At 36.6% G+C, this 11,231-nt stretch overlaps 1 protein-coding gene across 2 annotated transcripts; it reads left to right on the top strand.

The window, feature by feature from the left end:
• Window positions 1-675: 675 nt before the first annotated feature.
• tap2t (transporter associated with antigen processing, subunit type t, teleost specific) lies at window positions 676-9,810 on the top strand. 2 transcript variants are annotated; one of them, XM_052103016.1, is made up of 12 exons: window positions 676-1,154; window positions 1,338-1,911; window positions 2,435-2,549; window positions 3,145-3,275; window positions 3,381-3,586; window positions 3,664-3,861; window positions 4,430-4,558; window positions 4,641-4,829; window positions 6,595-6,768; window positions 7,735-7,894; window positions 8,046-8,182; window positions 8,331-9,810. In XM_052103016.1, the coding sequence occupies exons 2-12, from the start codon at window positions 1,377-1,379 to the stop codon at window positions 8,526-8,528; spliced, it is 2,172 nt and encodes a 723-aa protein (XP_051958976.1). In that variant the 5' UTR covers window positions 676-1,154; window positions 1,338-1,376; the 3' UTR covers window positions 8,529-9,810. The 2 variants fall into 2 exon arrangements, with proteins under 2 accessions (XP_051958976.1, XP_051958977.1); XM_052103017.1 differs by lacking the exon at window positions 8,331-9,810 and having other exon boundaries at window positions 8,046-8,203.
• Window positions 9,811-11,231: the final 1,421 nt, after the last annotated feature.

Below are 11,231 nucleotides of genomic sequence, written 5' to 3'. Positions count from 1 at the left end.
ATATATATATATATATATATATATATATATATATATATATATGTATATGTATATATATATATATATATATATATATATATATATATATATATATATATATATATATATATATATATAAAAGTTGCTTTTTAATTTAGAAACACTACAGAGGATATAAATACAGCACATTTGCTAGCCTAAACATAAAATAAATAAGTTAATAATTTAATTAAAATAAACTACATAAATAGTTACAAATATATAACACAAGAAAATAAATAATTACAAATATGAAACACACACACAATACATAATAATAATAATGACTAAATAAAATAATAAATGCATCTCCAGATATCACTCTCTTAAAAAGATTTACTGTAAAAGTACTTGTATCATCCAATTATGAATATTCAAACAGCGCTACCTGCTGGCCACTCTGAGAATATCCGACAACCAACGTTGCCGTGCTAGAGATCTTTAACACTTTATAACAATTCCCCACATTAACCATAGTAGAGAGCTTAACCATAGACAAAATGTCTATGAGCTTAACGGTCAACACGCATGTTACGACGGTATGTCATCGTTTGTGGATAACATACAAATTAATATGGAGAGTCGTAAACTAACACCTACCTGTCGCAAAATCTTCCGCGACTGTCCCTGTAAAGCAGCAATTGTATCGATGTGAACTCCACACATAGTTCAATCCAAACGGAGTTTTTAGTGTATAACATTTTTAGTATTAGCAGACAGGTGTTTAATTCATTAAGTTTCCACACAAAATCAGATTATGTAGCATTGGGAAGCATCTCCTCCGTAGACATCCATTCAAAAAGAACGGCCTCTTGTTTCCTGGCATATTGAATGTCTGCGTTATGCTATTCTATGCTAAGGCGGTAGATAACTTCAAATAGTCTCTGGCCGTCCAGCATCACAGCCAAAATTATTTGAACGAACAGTTGTTGATAAACACTACCTCTTTTTAAGGAAAACGAGAGCGTATTATATATTATATTATAGATATTTTATAAGGTAATAATTTTCATTCGTATGCGTACTGGAACTGAAAAAACTATTTAGTCAAAGCCCACAACTGCGAAAGTGAAACCAAAAGTCAAGTATCAGATAATGTAATACAACTCCAAACGCTTCGTTGAAATAGGTTTGTGGTAAGACTAATACTTGATATCTTTTATTCATTCATTCTTCAGGGCTTATGACCTATATTTTAATGCACTTGAGAACGTGTGTGTTGTGTGTGTGGAGGTTGTTGTAAGTCGATTACAAGTTTTGAGTAATGAGCAGCATGACCAAGAAAGGCCAGACTTCTCTAATGCTGTATATCTTTTCAGTTTGGTGAAAACATTCAAAAACAAAACGTTTGGTTGGCAATGATGTCAAAGGCTCACCCCATCTCCAGAGCTGCATTACTAGCACATGTCTATCTGCTGTGCTGTGATCTCGTTCTGTGGGCATGTGTGTGGACTGCACTACTGTGGCTGGATGGCGAGGACAGTTTGGACTTAAGGTACCTGTGGGCTTTCAGGATCATCAGCTGGGCTGTGCTTTATTCACAAACCACATATATTGCTGATAAAATTGTTCAGCCCCTCCTGAAGCGCTGGGTGGCCTTACAGAGCTTCCTACCTGCAGTATTTGACAGTATTGCTCAGCCATTGCTGCAAGGGATTACGAGGGGGTTCAGCCCTGTGCCTGATCCTGGCATGGTGATCCTGAGCTCTGTTACATCTGCTCTGATATATTTGGTGTGGGAGGTGGCTTTCCCACATGGTGGATCAGCCAAGGGTGCCAAAAACCAGAAGGATGAAGAGGCCAAGGCACTCCTGATGAGAGTGATTCATTACTCCAGACCCGACTACCTTCACCTAGGGGCTGCCTTCGTCTTCCTCAGTCTGGCAGCGCTATGTGAGTGTATCTAGTTTATGCACTGATTAAATTAGTCCTTGTCATTAAAGTCAACATAAAATCCATGTAATCGATTTCATAACAATTTAAAAACTCACACCACCTCTGAAACGACTGTTCTTTTTGCGACTAAATTATTATACTAGCTTTTAATGATACTTCTTTGATATTTAATGAGAGTTGCCAGATGGTTACACCACAAGACATTTTTTATTTGAGACCCAGAGAAAAATATCAAAATGACTTCGAACTCATGTTCATCACAGTAGAGGTGCATTCAAGTGGCTGTTTTGTGTGAATGAATTGCATTTGTAATGTATTTTGAAACCATTTATTAGATGTGGACAAAAACAAATGAGTATCTTGTCATTGACCCATATATCTACATGAAAGAAAGCATAATAATAACCACATTAGCCAAAGTAATGTGCAAAGATCAGATTCAACCTAAATACGATTGTCTTTGTTATTGTTGTTTTTCAAATTAAAGGACGAAAATGTGTAAGTGTATCTTTTTTTGTAGTTGAGACCTTTATTCCATACTGCATTGGAAAAGTTGTTGACATATTGAGTGGTAAATATCAGCATGAAAACTTCTTGTGGGCCATTGGACTCATGGCACTGTGCTCACTAGGAAGGTAAGTCTAACATCGCTTGAGCAATGTTAAATGGAAATAGTTCACCCCAAAATTAAAATACTGTCAATATTTACTCACCCTCAATTTGTTTTTAAACTTTCCTTCTTTGCCATTCTTCTATCTGTGAAACACAAAAGCAGTTGTTAGGCAGTATGTTAAAGACATGTCAGTCACCATTCACCTTTATTGCATCTTTTTTCCATTCAATGAAAGTAAAAGGTGACTTAGACCCTGGAATAAAGATGCATTTCAGGTGATCTGATCACAAGTGGTCAGTGTTAAATACAGTTGTAAACACGGTCTAAACATTTTGTGATCAGATCACAAAAACCACAAATGACCACTTGTGGTTGGATCACCTGAGACGGATCTTTATACCAGGTGTAAATGGGGTCAAAGGCTGTCATACCGCTTAACATCCTTTATGTTCCGAGGAAGAAAGAAAGTCATGTGGTTTTGGAACAACATGTCAGTAAATGATGACAGAATTATCATTTTTGGGTGAACTATCCCTTCAAAAGCAATAAAACCAATGCCCTCTTCTATAAACACCCCTGTTTCTTGGACTAATATGATTATTTGCTGTGTCTTGAAGTTCTATGTTCAGTGGTCTGCGTGGCGGGATGTTTATGTGTAGCCTCAGTAGACTCAACAAGAGAATTCGACACATGCTGTTCCAGAGTCTTATGAAGCAGGAAATAAGCTTCTTTGAAGAAAACAAACCAGGTATAATCTCTTCAGTTAATTTTTCTTACCAAGCAATTATTTGGTGGCTATATGTGAGGACATACCCATTATTTCACTATCATGACTATTTATCCTCTTTTACAGGTAGTCTCACATCACGTTTGGTCTCTGACACTGATAAGATGGGTCGTTCTGTGGCCATGAATGTGAATGTGTTACTGCGGAGTCTGGTGATGACATGTGGCATGCTATTCTTTATGCTGCGCCTGTCCTGGCAGTTAACACTTCTCACATGCATCGAAATGCCACTTCTTGCTTTCATTCAGAATTCCTACAACAACCACTCCCAGGTAAGTAACCCATCTTGGACTAGCTTCCATATTACTTTTACATGTCTATTTACTTTATGCCTTATCCTACGGAATAGAAAACGTCAAAAGAGCTTCAAGACTGTAATGCAGAGACTGCAGAGTTGGCATATTCTGTCATTAAGTCTATGAAGACAGTGCGCAGCTTTAATGCAGAGGATCCGGAGAAAAGAAGTTATGAACAGGTTTTGGACAAAAAACTCCTGGTTTTGACAAGGAAAGGCTTCTACAGTGCTGTTTTCCTCTTAATACGAAGGGTAAAGTATCATATACAGTCCCAAGTTTTATTTAATGCCCACAAAATATGTCTGTCTCTATATTATGTCTTATTATGATTAAGCCCCCCCGATCATTTACTCAACCTCATGTTGTTTCAAACCTGTATTTCATTCTTCTGTGGAACACACTTTGTTCGATTGCTTGGACCGAACCAGAGTTCGGACTCGGGTGTGGTTCGCGAGCGCACACCCGAGTTCAGAAAGCAGTGTTCACATCATCCAAACAAACCGAACTGTGACGTCATTCGAACACGGGCGAGCACCAAAGTACTAGTGTGAAAGCACACTTAGGCATAATGTGAGGTACTGGAAGCCGCATTCATTCATTTATTTTTTCCATACAATGAAAGTGAATAATGACTGGGAGACAGAAAGTCATAGGGGTTTGGAATGACATGAGGGTGAGTAAATGATAACAGAATTTTCATTTTTGGCTGAATTAGACCTGTAATTGTTCCCTTTGGTTTTTAGACATGTTCTAAATACATAGCTTCCTGCTAATTGCACAAATCTGTATCTTCATTTTGTATCTTCCTTCACATTGTAGTTCATTACAGTGGGCTTGAAGGTAGCCATGTTGTTCCAAGGCCGTAATCTCATCTCATCTGGACAGCTAAGCAGTGGCAGCCTCCTTGCATTTGTGTTTTACCAGAAGGACATGGTGACCAACATGAGGGTAAGACTGCGAGTCAAGGTTTACAACAATATGATTACTTTTTTGGTTAAATCTACAATACTGCTCTTCAATATATTTTCAGCAACTTGTTTATATCTATGGAGACATGCTGAACACCGTGGGCTCAGCAGTGAAGGTGTTCCAGCTGCTCGATAGGAAGCCACAGATGAAAGAAATGGGCAATCTGGCCCCAAAAAAGCTCGAGGGAAAACTGAACTTTGAGAAGGTCACCTTTTCGTACCACTCCCGCCCTGATGAAAAAGCACTAAAGGTATTTATATTTATACTGCTAAATCTGTTTTTGAAAAGCAGTACAAGCATAAAAACAAGGGGTAGTTTTTCATCTTTAGTCCAGATATCTAATTGTATCATATTTTAAACAATATCTTTTTTTAACACACTAGCCCGGGGGTAAGGTGCCCAGATTTCTGAAAAGTAAAACAGGGACATTTCAAGTTCAGTGGTCAATAGGTCATTGGAATTTCATGTTACTTATTAAAAAAGGGGACAAATCTGATTTTATGTATTTTGACAATGGTGAATGTGGCAATGTGCTGAACTATGCACTGTAAGACATTATTTTGGTTGAACTTTAAAAAGTAAGTAACCTGGTTGCCTTAACATTTTAAGTATATTTAAAATAACATTGTATAATAAAATAAAATAAATAATAATTTGAATAAAAAGGTATGGTAAATTACAATAAGTGGAATTATTAATGGTTTTTTTTACATTACATTAGTGCATGCCATTGTGCCATTCGTTTACTCAATAAAAACACAAATTCTTATGTTATCTGAACAAATTAGTGAATCTAAGTTGATTTGGCAAAATATATAAAGTTAACAAATCATGGAAATAATTTTTACGGTGTGGTGTATCATGCTCTATTGAATATTCATTGTCTCAATTAAATTCAAACATGGAGGTAAAGTTGATCATTTTTAGTGCTGTTTCATCTTTAATGAGTTCATTCTTTTCTATGCTATACAGATGACATTATGGCATTTAAGGGAACTAAACAAACATGTATATACAATGAGGAAATATTGCAGCTGACTCCACAGCACAGGGGTCCTGCCCTTTGAGCATCTTAATCATTTCATGGAATACGGTGAAGAATGTAAACATTTAGCATCTAAAACATAGTTTATCATATGACACAAAGATATTCAATATTGTATAATACTGATAATAATAATTATAATGCTATTTTACTCCTTTTCAGTCACGTTTACCTGCAAGGCATGATGACTTACTGTACATTTCTTTGCAGATATTTTATTATACATTTATATGTTATTAATGTCATATTATTTGAAATTTATTTCAGGTATATGTTAAAACAACAAATGATCATATATGTGAGAAGGTGCTTCCTTTAGTTTGTGAATATTACACTGATCATACTGAGAAATTATCACACTAACTGGTTTTACAGTCCAATACAAAGATATAATTGTTGATTTTATTTGTTCATCTGCGGGGATTAATTTGACTACTATTCACCAGCATGTTATACTTTGTGTGTTCTGTGCAGGAATTCCCACATTATGAAGACCAAACTTTCAATACAATCCCATGCTGAATTCAGAACCTTTTATAAAATACATAACAATATAACTTTATAATATAAGTAGCTAGTATGTGCCTTACCTTGTTGCTTATAACAATGCTGATAATTGTCTTCAATTGCCTGGTCCAGTTCATAATGTCAAAACTGTTCATAAGGCCAAGTAATCAGTGAAGGAAGACAAATTAATTGAATCTGCTATAGCGAGCAGCCCCCTCTGTTGGTCAAAATAAACAGCACACGGTAGGCTTTGCTGCTCCTGCTAAATTACTTGCCATGTAATATAATTCACTATGCAGGCTGTTTTAAACACTTGGGAAAAACTGGGACATTTCTGGGGACATCTCCAGTCAGGAACAGACCACCAAAAACCGGGATTGTCACCAGAAAAGGGGGATGTTTGGTCACCCTACCCTGGAGAACTAATGCTGTTTGCATCCATGCTCTTGTCAAATTCTTTCAGTCTGTGACATTGGAATTGAGTCCAGGAAAGGTGACAGCATTGATAGGGCCCTCTGGTGGTGGGAAGAGTTCTTGTGTCTGCTTGATGCAGAGATTCTATGAACCACAGGAGGGTGAAGTGTTCCTGGATGGAGTACCTCTGTACCGCTACCAACATCAATACTTGCACCAAAAGGCAAGAAATTATACACAAGCTTGTAGAACCAGATAACTTGCTAAGTGATTTGCAAATAGGAATGTGCAAAACTACCAATATTCATAATCGATTAGTCGGTCAGTTGTTTGAATGACTAATCGGTGTGTATGATAATTATGTATAATTAGGCTTAGTTGTGGTCACGTGACCTCTATCAGTTTCAGAGGGATATAGGACGCTATATCAAATATATTCAACTAAAAATATAGGCTAAATAACTACAACATCTTATTGAACAAAACTATCAAAATAAGAAGGGCTCCAATACAGAGGGTCACAAATCTGCTTATGCGCATCCTGAACTCAGAATGATGCACTTCAATGTAACCAGAGCACATGGGAGCACTCAGGGTGGTCCTCACTGCACTGTCAAAAGTGCAGATCTGCAAGATATTGATGCATATACACATCTAATTCATGACATCCAGCAGTTTAATCTTTTTTTACTGCAACTATTTATTTAAGCAGTGTCAGCCAGAATCATCAAAATATTGTACTTCAATCTCTTCAAAGCACCTCAAACACTGGAACATTACTCACAGCAGAGGATTTAATGTCCGACAGTGATCATCTTGAAATGTATGTTGATGTAGTGCTTTGATTACTGTAACAGCAGTAGTGCATAAATGGACTAACTTAAAGCATTAAAGAGATGAAACGTCTTGCAGAGTGTTTTACTCTGCTAACTTTTATTCACTTTTAAACACAGCAAGCTGTAATCACGCAAAAGAAGTTGCGTCTCTCAATTTATTTAAGAATTGTGTCTCAAATTAAAAACACAACCACTAAAAATGTTAGAAGTTGCACCCAGTAATCGACTAGTCAGTTGTTGGATAGCACATCCCTATTTGCAAACAATCAATTCTTCCATTGGTTGATTTGGTCAGACTGTAGTTTATAATGGACTTCCAAATAACATGTTATACTTTCTTCCCTGTGGTTCAGGTGGCGATGGTAGCCCAGAAACCTGTGCTTTTTTCTGGCTCTGTGAGACATAATATTGAGTATGGTTTGCAAGACTGCACTATCGAAAGAGTTGAAGAGGCTGCTCGAAAAGCCAATGCACACGACTTCATATGCATGTTGGAAGAGGGATATGACACAGGTAGTAATAATGTGAAACTCCATATTAGTATACAGAGTACCAACTCTCCTTCTGTACTTTAAGGGTTGGAATTTATCTCTTGATCCAGTATACACTTTAGAATCATCCTCCTTGTGCTCATGTTGGATTTTGCATACTCTATGTTCTTTAGACGTTGGTGAATGTGGTGACCAGCTGTCTGCTGGGCAGAAGCAGTGTATTGCTATAGCCAGAGCTCTGATAAGGAACCCACAGATTCTCATCTTAGATGAGGCCACCAGTGATACGGACTACACCGCACAACAAGCAGTACGCACCTCTCTGAAATAAATTAATCTTGACATATCAAGATTTTTCAGCTTTTGTGAAGTTTAATCTCTATAGTTACATCTTTATGAAAAAGTAATTCTGATATTTTCCACTTACAAGCATCTGTTCATATACTTTCATTTTCCAGGTTCAAGACCTACTCAACAAAACAGATCAGACAGTACTGGTGATAGCTCATCGTTTGGAGACGGTAGAGAAATCAGATCACATTATCTTCATGGAGGAAGGGAAAGTTGTCGAGCAGGGAACTCATCAGGAGCTTATGGCAAAAGAGGGAAGATATTATCGAATAAAGGAAAAACTTTTCGCAGAACCAACAAACTAATGAAATATCTGATATCCAACATACAGATATTTATATATGAATATATACAGACTCACAGGCTGCATCATATTTTTAAATAACTAAACTGTTGACTCTGGATTTGAATCCATTTAGATTGAACAAATACTCTAAATACATTGCGAGTAAACACTTGGGATTAAAAGTGACATGACATGAGGAATCCAATTTTCCTTGACATTTAAGAAGTCTTTGCAAACATACTTTTAGTTTCAGAATTCAAAACATCCTTTCTGCAAAAAGAGCATTTGTTGAAACCAAGCTATTAAAATAACTTGTTCTCTACTCCCTTCACATTGGAATGTCACATCTACAACAACACATCAACCACTGCTTTACCTTATCTCTTCTGTGGTGGTGAGCAGTGACATGGGGAGGATAGAGTTGGTCAGTCAAGAGCAGACAGCCAATCATAACAGTGGGTGTTTAAGAAGCAGCACCAAAACTGATCGTTTCTGAAAGAGGGTCAGAATGAGGGTGGAAAATTATTGTGCATTACAGATATATGACAGTTTTTTAAACAAAATTTGTTACTAATATAAGTGAACCACAATGAACATTTTAAAGTCATAAAAAAGCCCTGTCATGACCCATTTAATTAATTATGTGTTTCAGGAAAAGAGTAGACTTCTGACTCTGTTTTTCATTTGTTAATATATACAGTATTTTATTGATAATGGAATAGATGATAATGTATGAGACACATAAAGGAAAGCATTAGAAGTGTAAACTATAGGTAAAACAGTACCAAAACAACAATTACAATATAAAAATGTATATAATACGTAAATTGTATGTGGTGTAATTAAATCAGCGAATGACCAGAGGGTTTGCCCTTAACAGCAGAAAAATTTTGAAAAGTATCTCACAGCTCTTATTTGTCTTCACTGTGCCACTAACAGCTCCTTGATTTTGAGCATCCTGAAGCGTGATTGGACCTTTAACTCAACATGCCGTACAGTTTCACACAAGCTCTGGGCTTTTAACTGCTTTGTATATTCATTTCTCTCCAAGAAGCACCTGTTGGGAATTTTGTGAACTGTAAATGAGATTCAAATGTAAATGTACATTTTTTCAAAGATGGAAAGGCTTTGTGAGTTGAGTACCATTAAACGCCTCAAAATGGCATGATGCAGTCCGCACACGGCTGCCAGAAACACCTGAATCTCCAAGAGAGCTAGAGGTCCTTCAGAAATAAAATTTTCCTTTGACACCTAGAAGAAAGACATGGGCATCTGTTATTTTAAATGACAGAATTATGATAATTAAGTCTCAATAAAATCTAACAATTATGATCAATCATGTGAATAACCTGATCCTCATTGTTTTTCTCCTGAAGCTTGCATTTTAAGGATTCTGCCCAGCAGAAGACAGTAAAAACTGACATTTAATTTTTATCGGTGGAAAATGTGACATTGTTCAATGATAAAATATAAATCTTATAGATGTTTCTCTCTCTGGCCTGCTTGAAATGAGGGTAACCTGGACATATTTCCTGTCTCTGCCCCTTGAGGAAGGTACACCTGCAGGAGCCTTCCACTTAAGGATAAGGTCAACAGCTGCACAGATCCTTCACATGCAGACACAAACTCTGCAAAAGACTAGTAAACTGCAGAGAGTTTGAGCAGAAAGTGTATGTGTTTACAGCTGTGTCCTGGAAGCTTGCTTTATGAAGGGGTCTGGATCCAGGCTCTTCATAGAGATCAAAACTCCAGATTTACAAACTAAGAATCACAAGGATCTTCTATAGTATAGGACCTAATAGTATTATAAAAGGACTCGTGCCAAATATTCTAAATTTAAAGACAAGGCATGTGATTTTGGTGAAAAACAAAATAAGTAATTTTTCACCATCAACTCCCATTGTATTGACAAGGTGGACTGGAATTCCTTAAAATGTCTTCCTTTGTGTTCCGCATAAAGGCGTGGTAGAATTTAAACTGCCTTCACGTGCTATTGGAATGATCCTACTTCCCACTTCTGAAGTTGTAATTACAAGTGCGTTATGTTCAAGTGCTTCGTTGTCTGAAAAGAACAGGAAACATGGACAACTCCTGGTTCAGTCATCCGTATTTCTTGAGGAACTTTTATTTTGAAACACCATAATACATATTTCTCAGCTTGCTGACGAAAATTACATTTTGGTCAAATACAAGCTATTTTCATGGTGTAGAAATGTACAGGTGAAAATCGAAAAATTAGAATATCGTGCAAAAGTTCATTAATTTCAGTAATTCAACTTAAAAGGTGAAACTAATATATTATATAGACTCATTACAAGCAAAGTAAGATATTTCAAGCCTTTATTTGATATAATTTTGATGATTATGGCTTACAGCTTATGAAAACCCCAAATTCAGAATCTCAGAAAATTAGAATATTGTGAAAAGGTTCAGTATTGTAGGCTCAAAGTGTCACACTCTAATCAGCTAATTAATCCAAAACACCTGCAAAGGGTTCCTGAGCCTTTAAATGGTCTCTCAGTCTGGTTCAGTTGAATTCACAATCATGGGGAAGACTGCTGACCTGACAGTTGTGAAGAAAACCATCATTGACACCCTCCACAAGGAGGGAAAGCCTCGAAAGGTAATTGCAAAAGAAGTTGGATGTTCTCAAATTGCTGTATCAAAGCACATTAATAGAAAGTTAAGTGGAAGGGAAAAGTGTGGAAGAAAAAGTTGCACA

Source organism: Xyrauchen texanus, chromosome 33 (assembly GCF_025860055.1).
Source record: "Xyrauchen texanus isolate HMW12.3.18 chromosome 33, RBS_HiC_50CHRs, whole genome shotgun sequence".
In the NCBI taxonomy this organism is placed as follows: Eukaryota; Metazoa; Chordata; class Actinopteri; order Cypriniformes; family Catostomidae; genus Xyrauchen; species Xyrauchen texanus.
The sequence above is the reverse complement of the archived record's forward strand: the minus strand, read 5'-3'. Positions and strand labels throughout refer to the sequence as shown.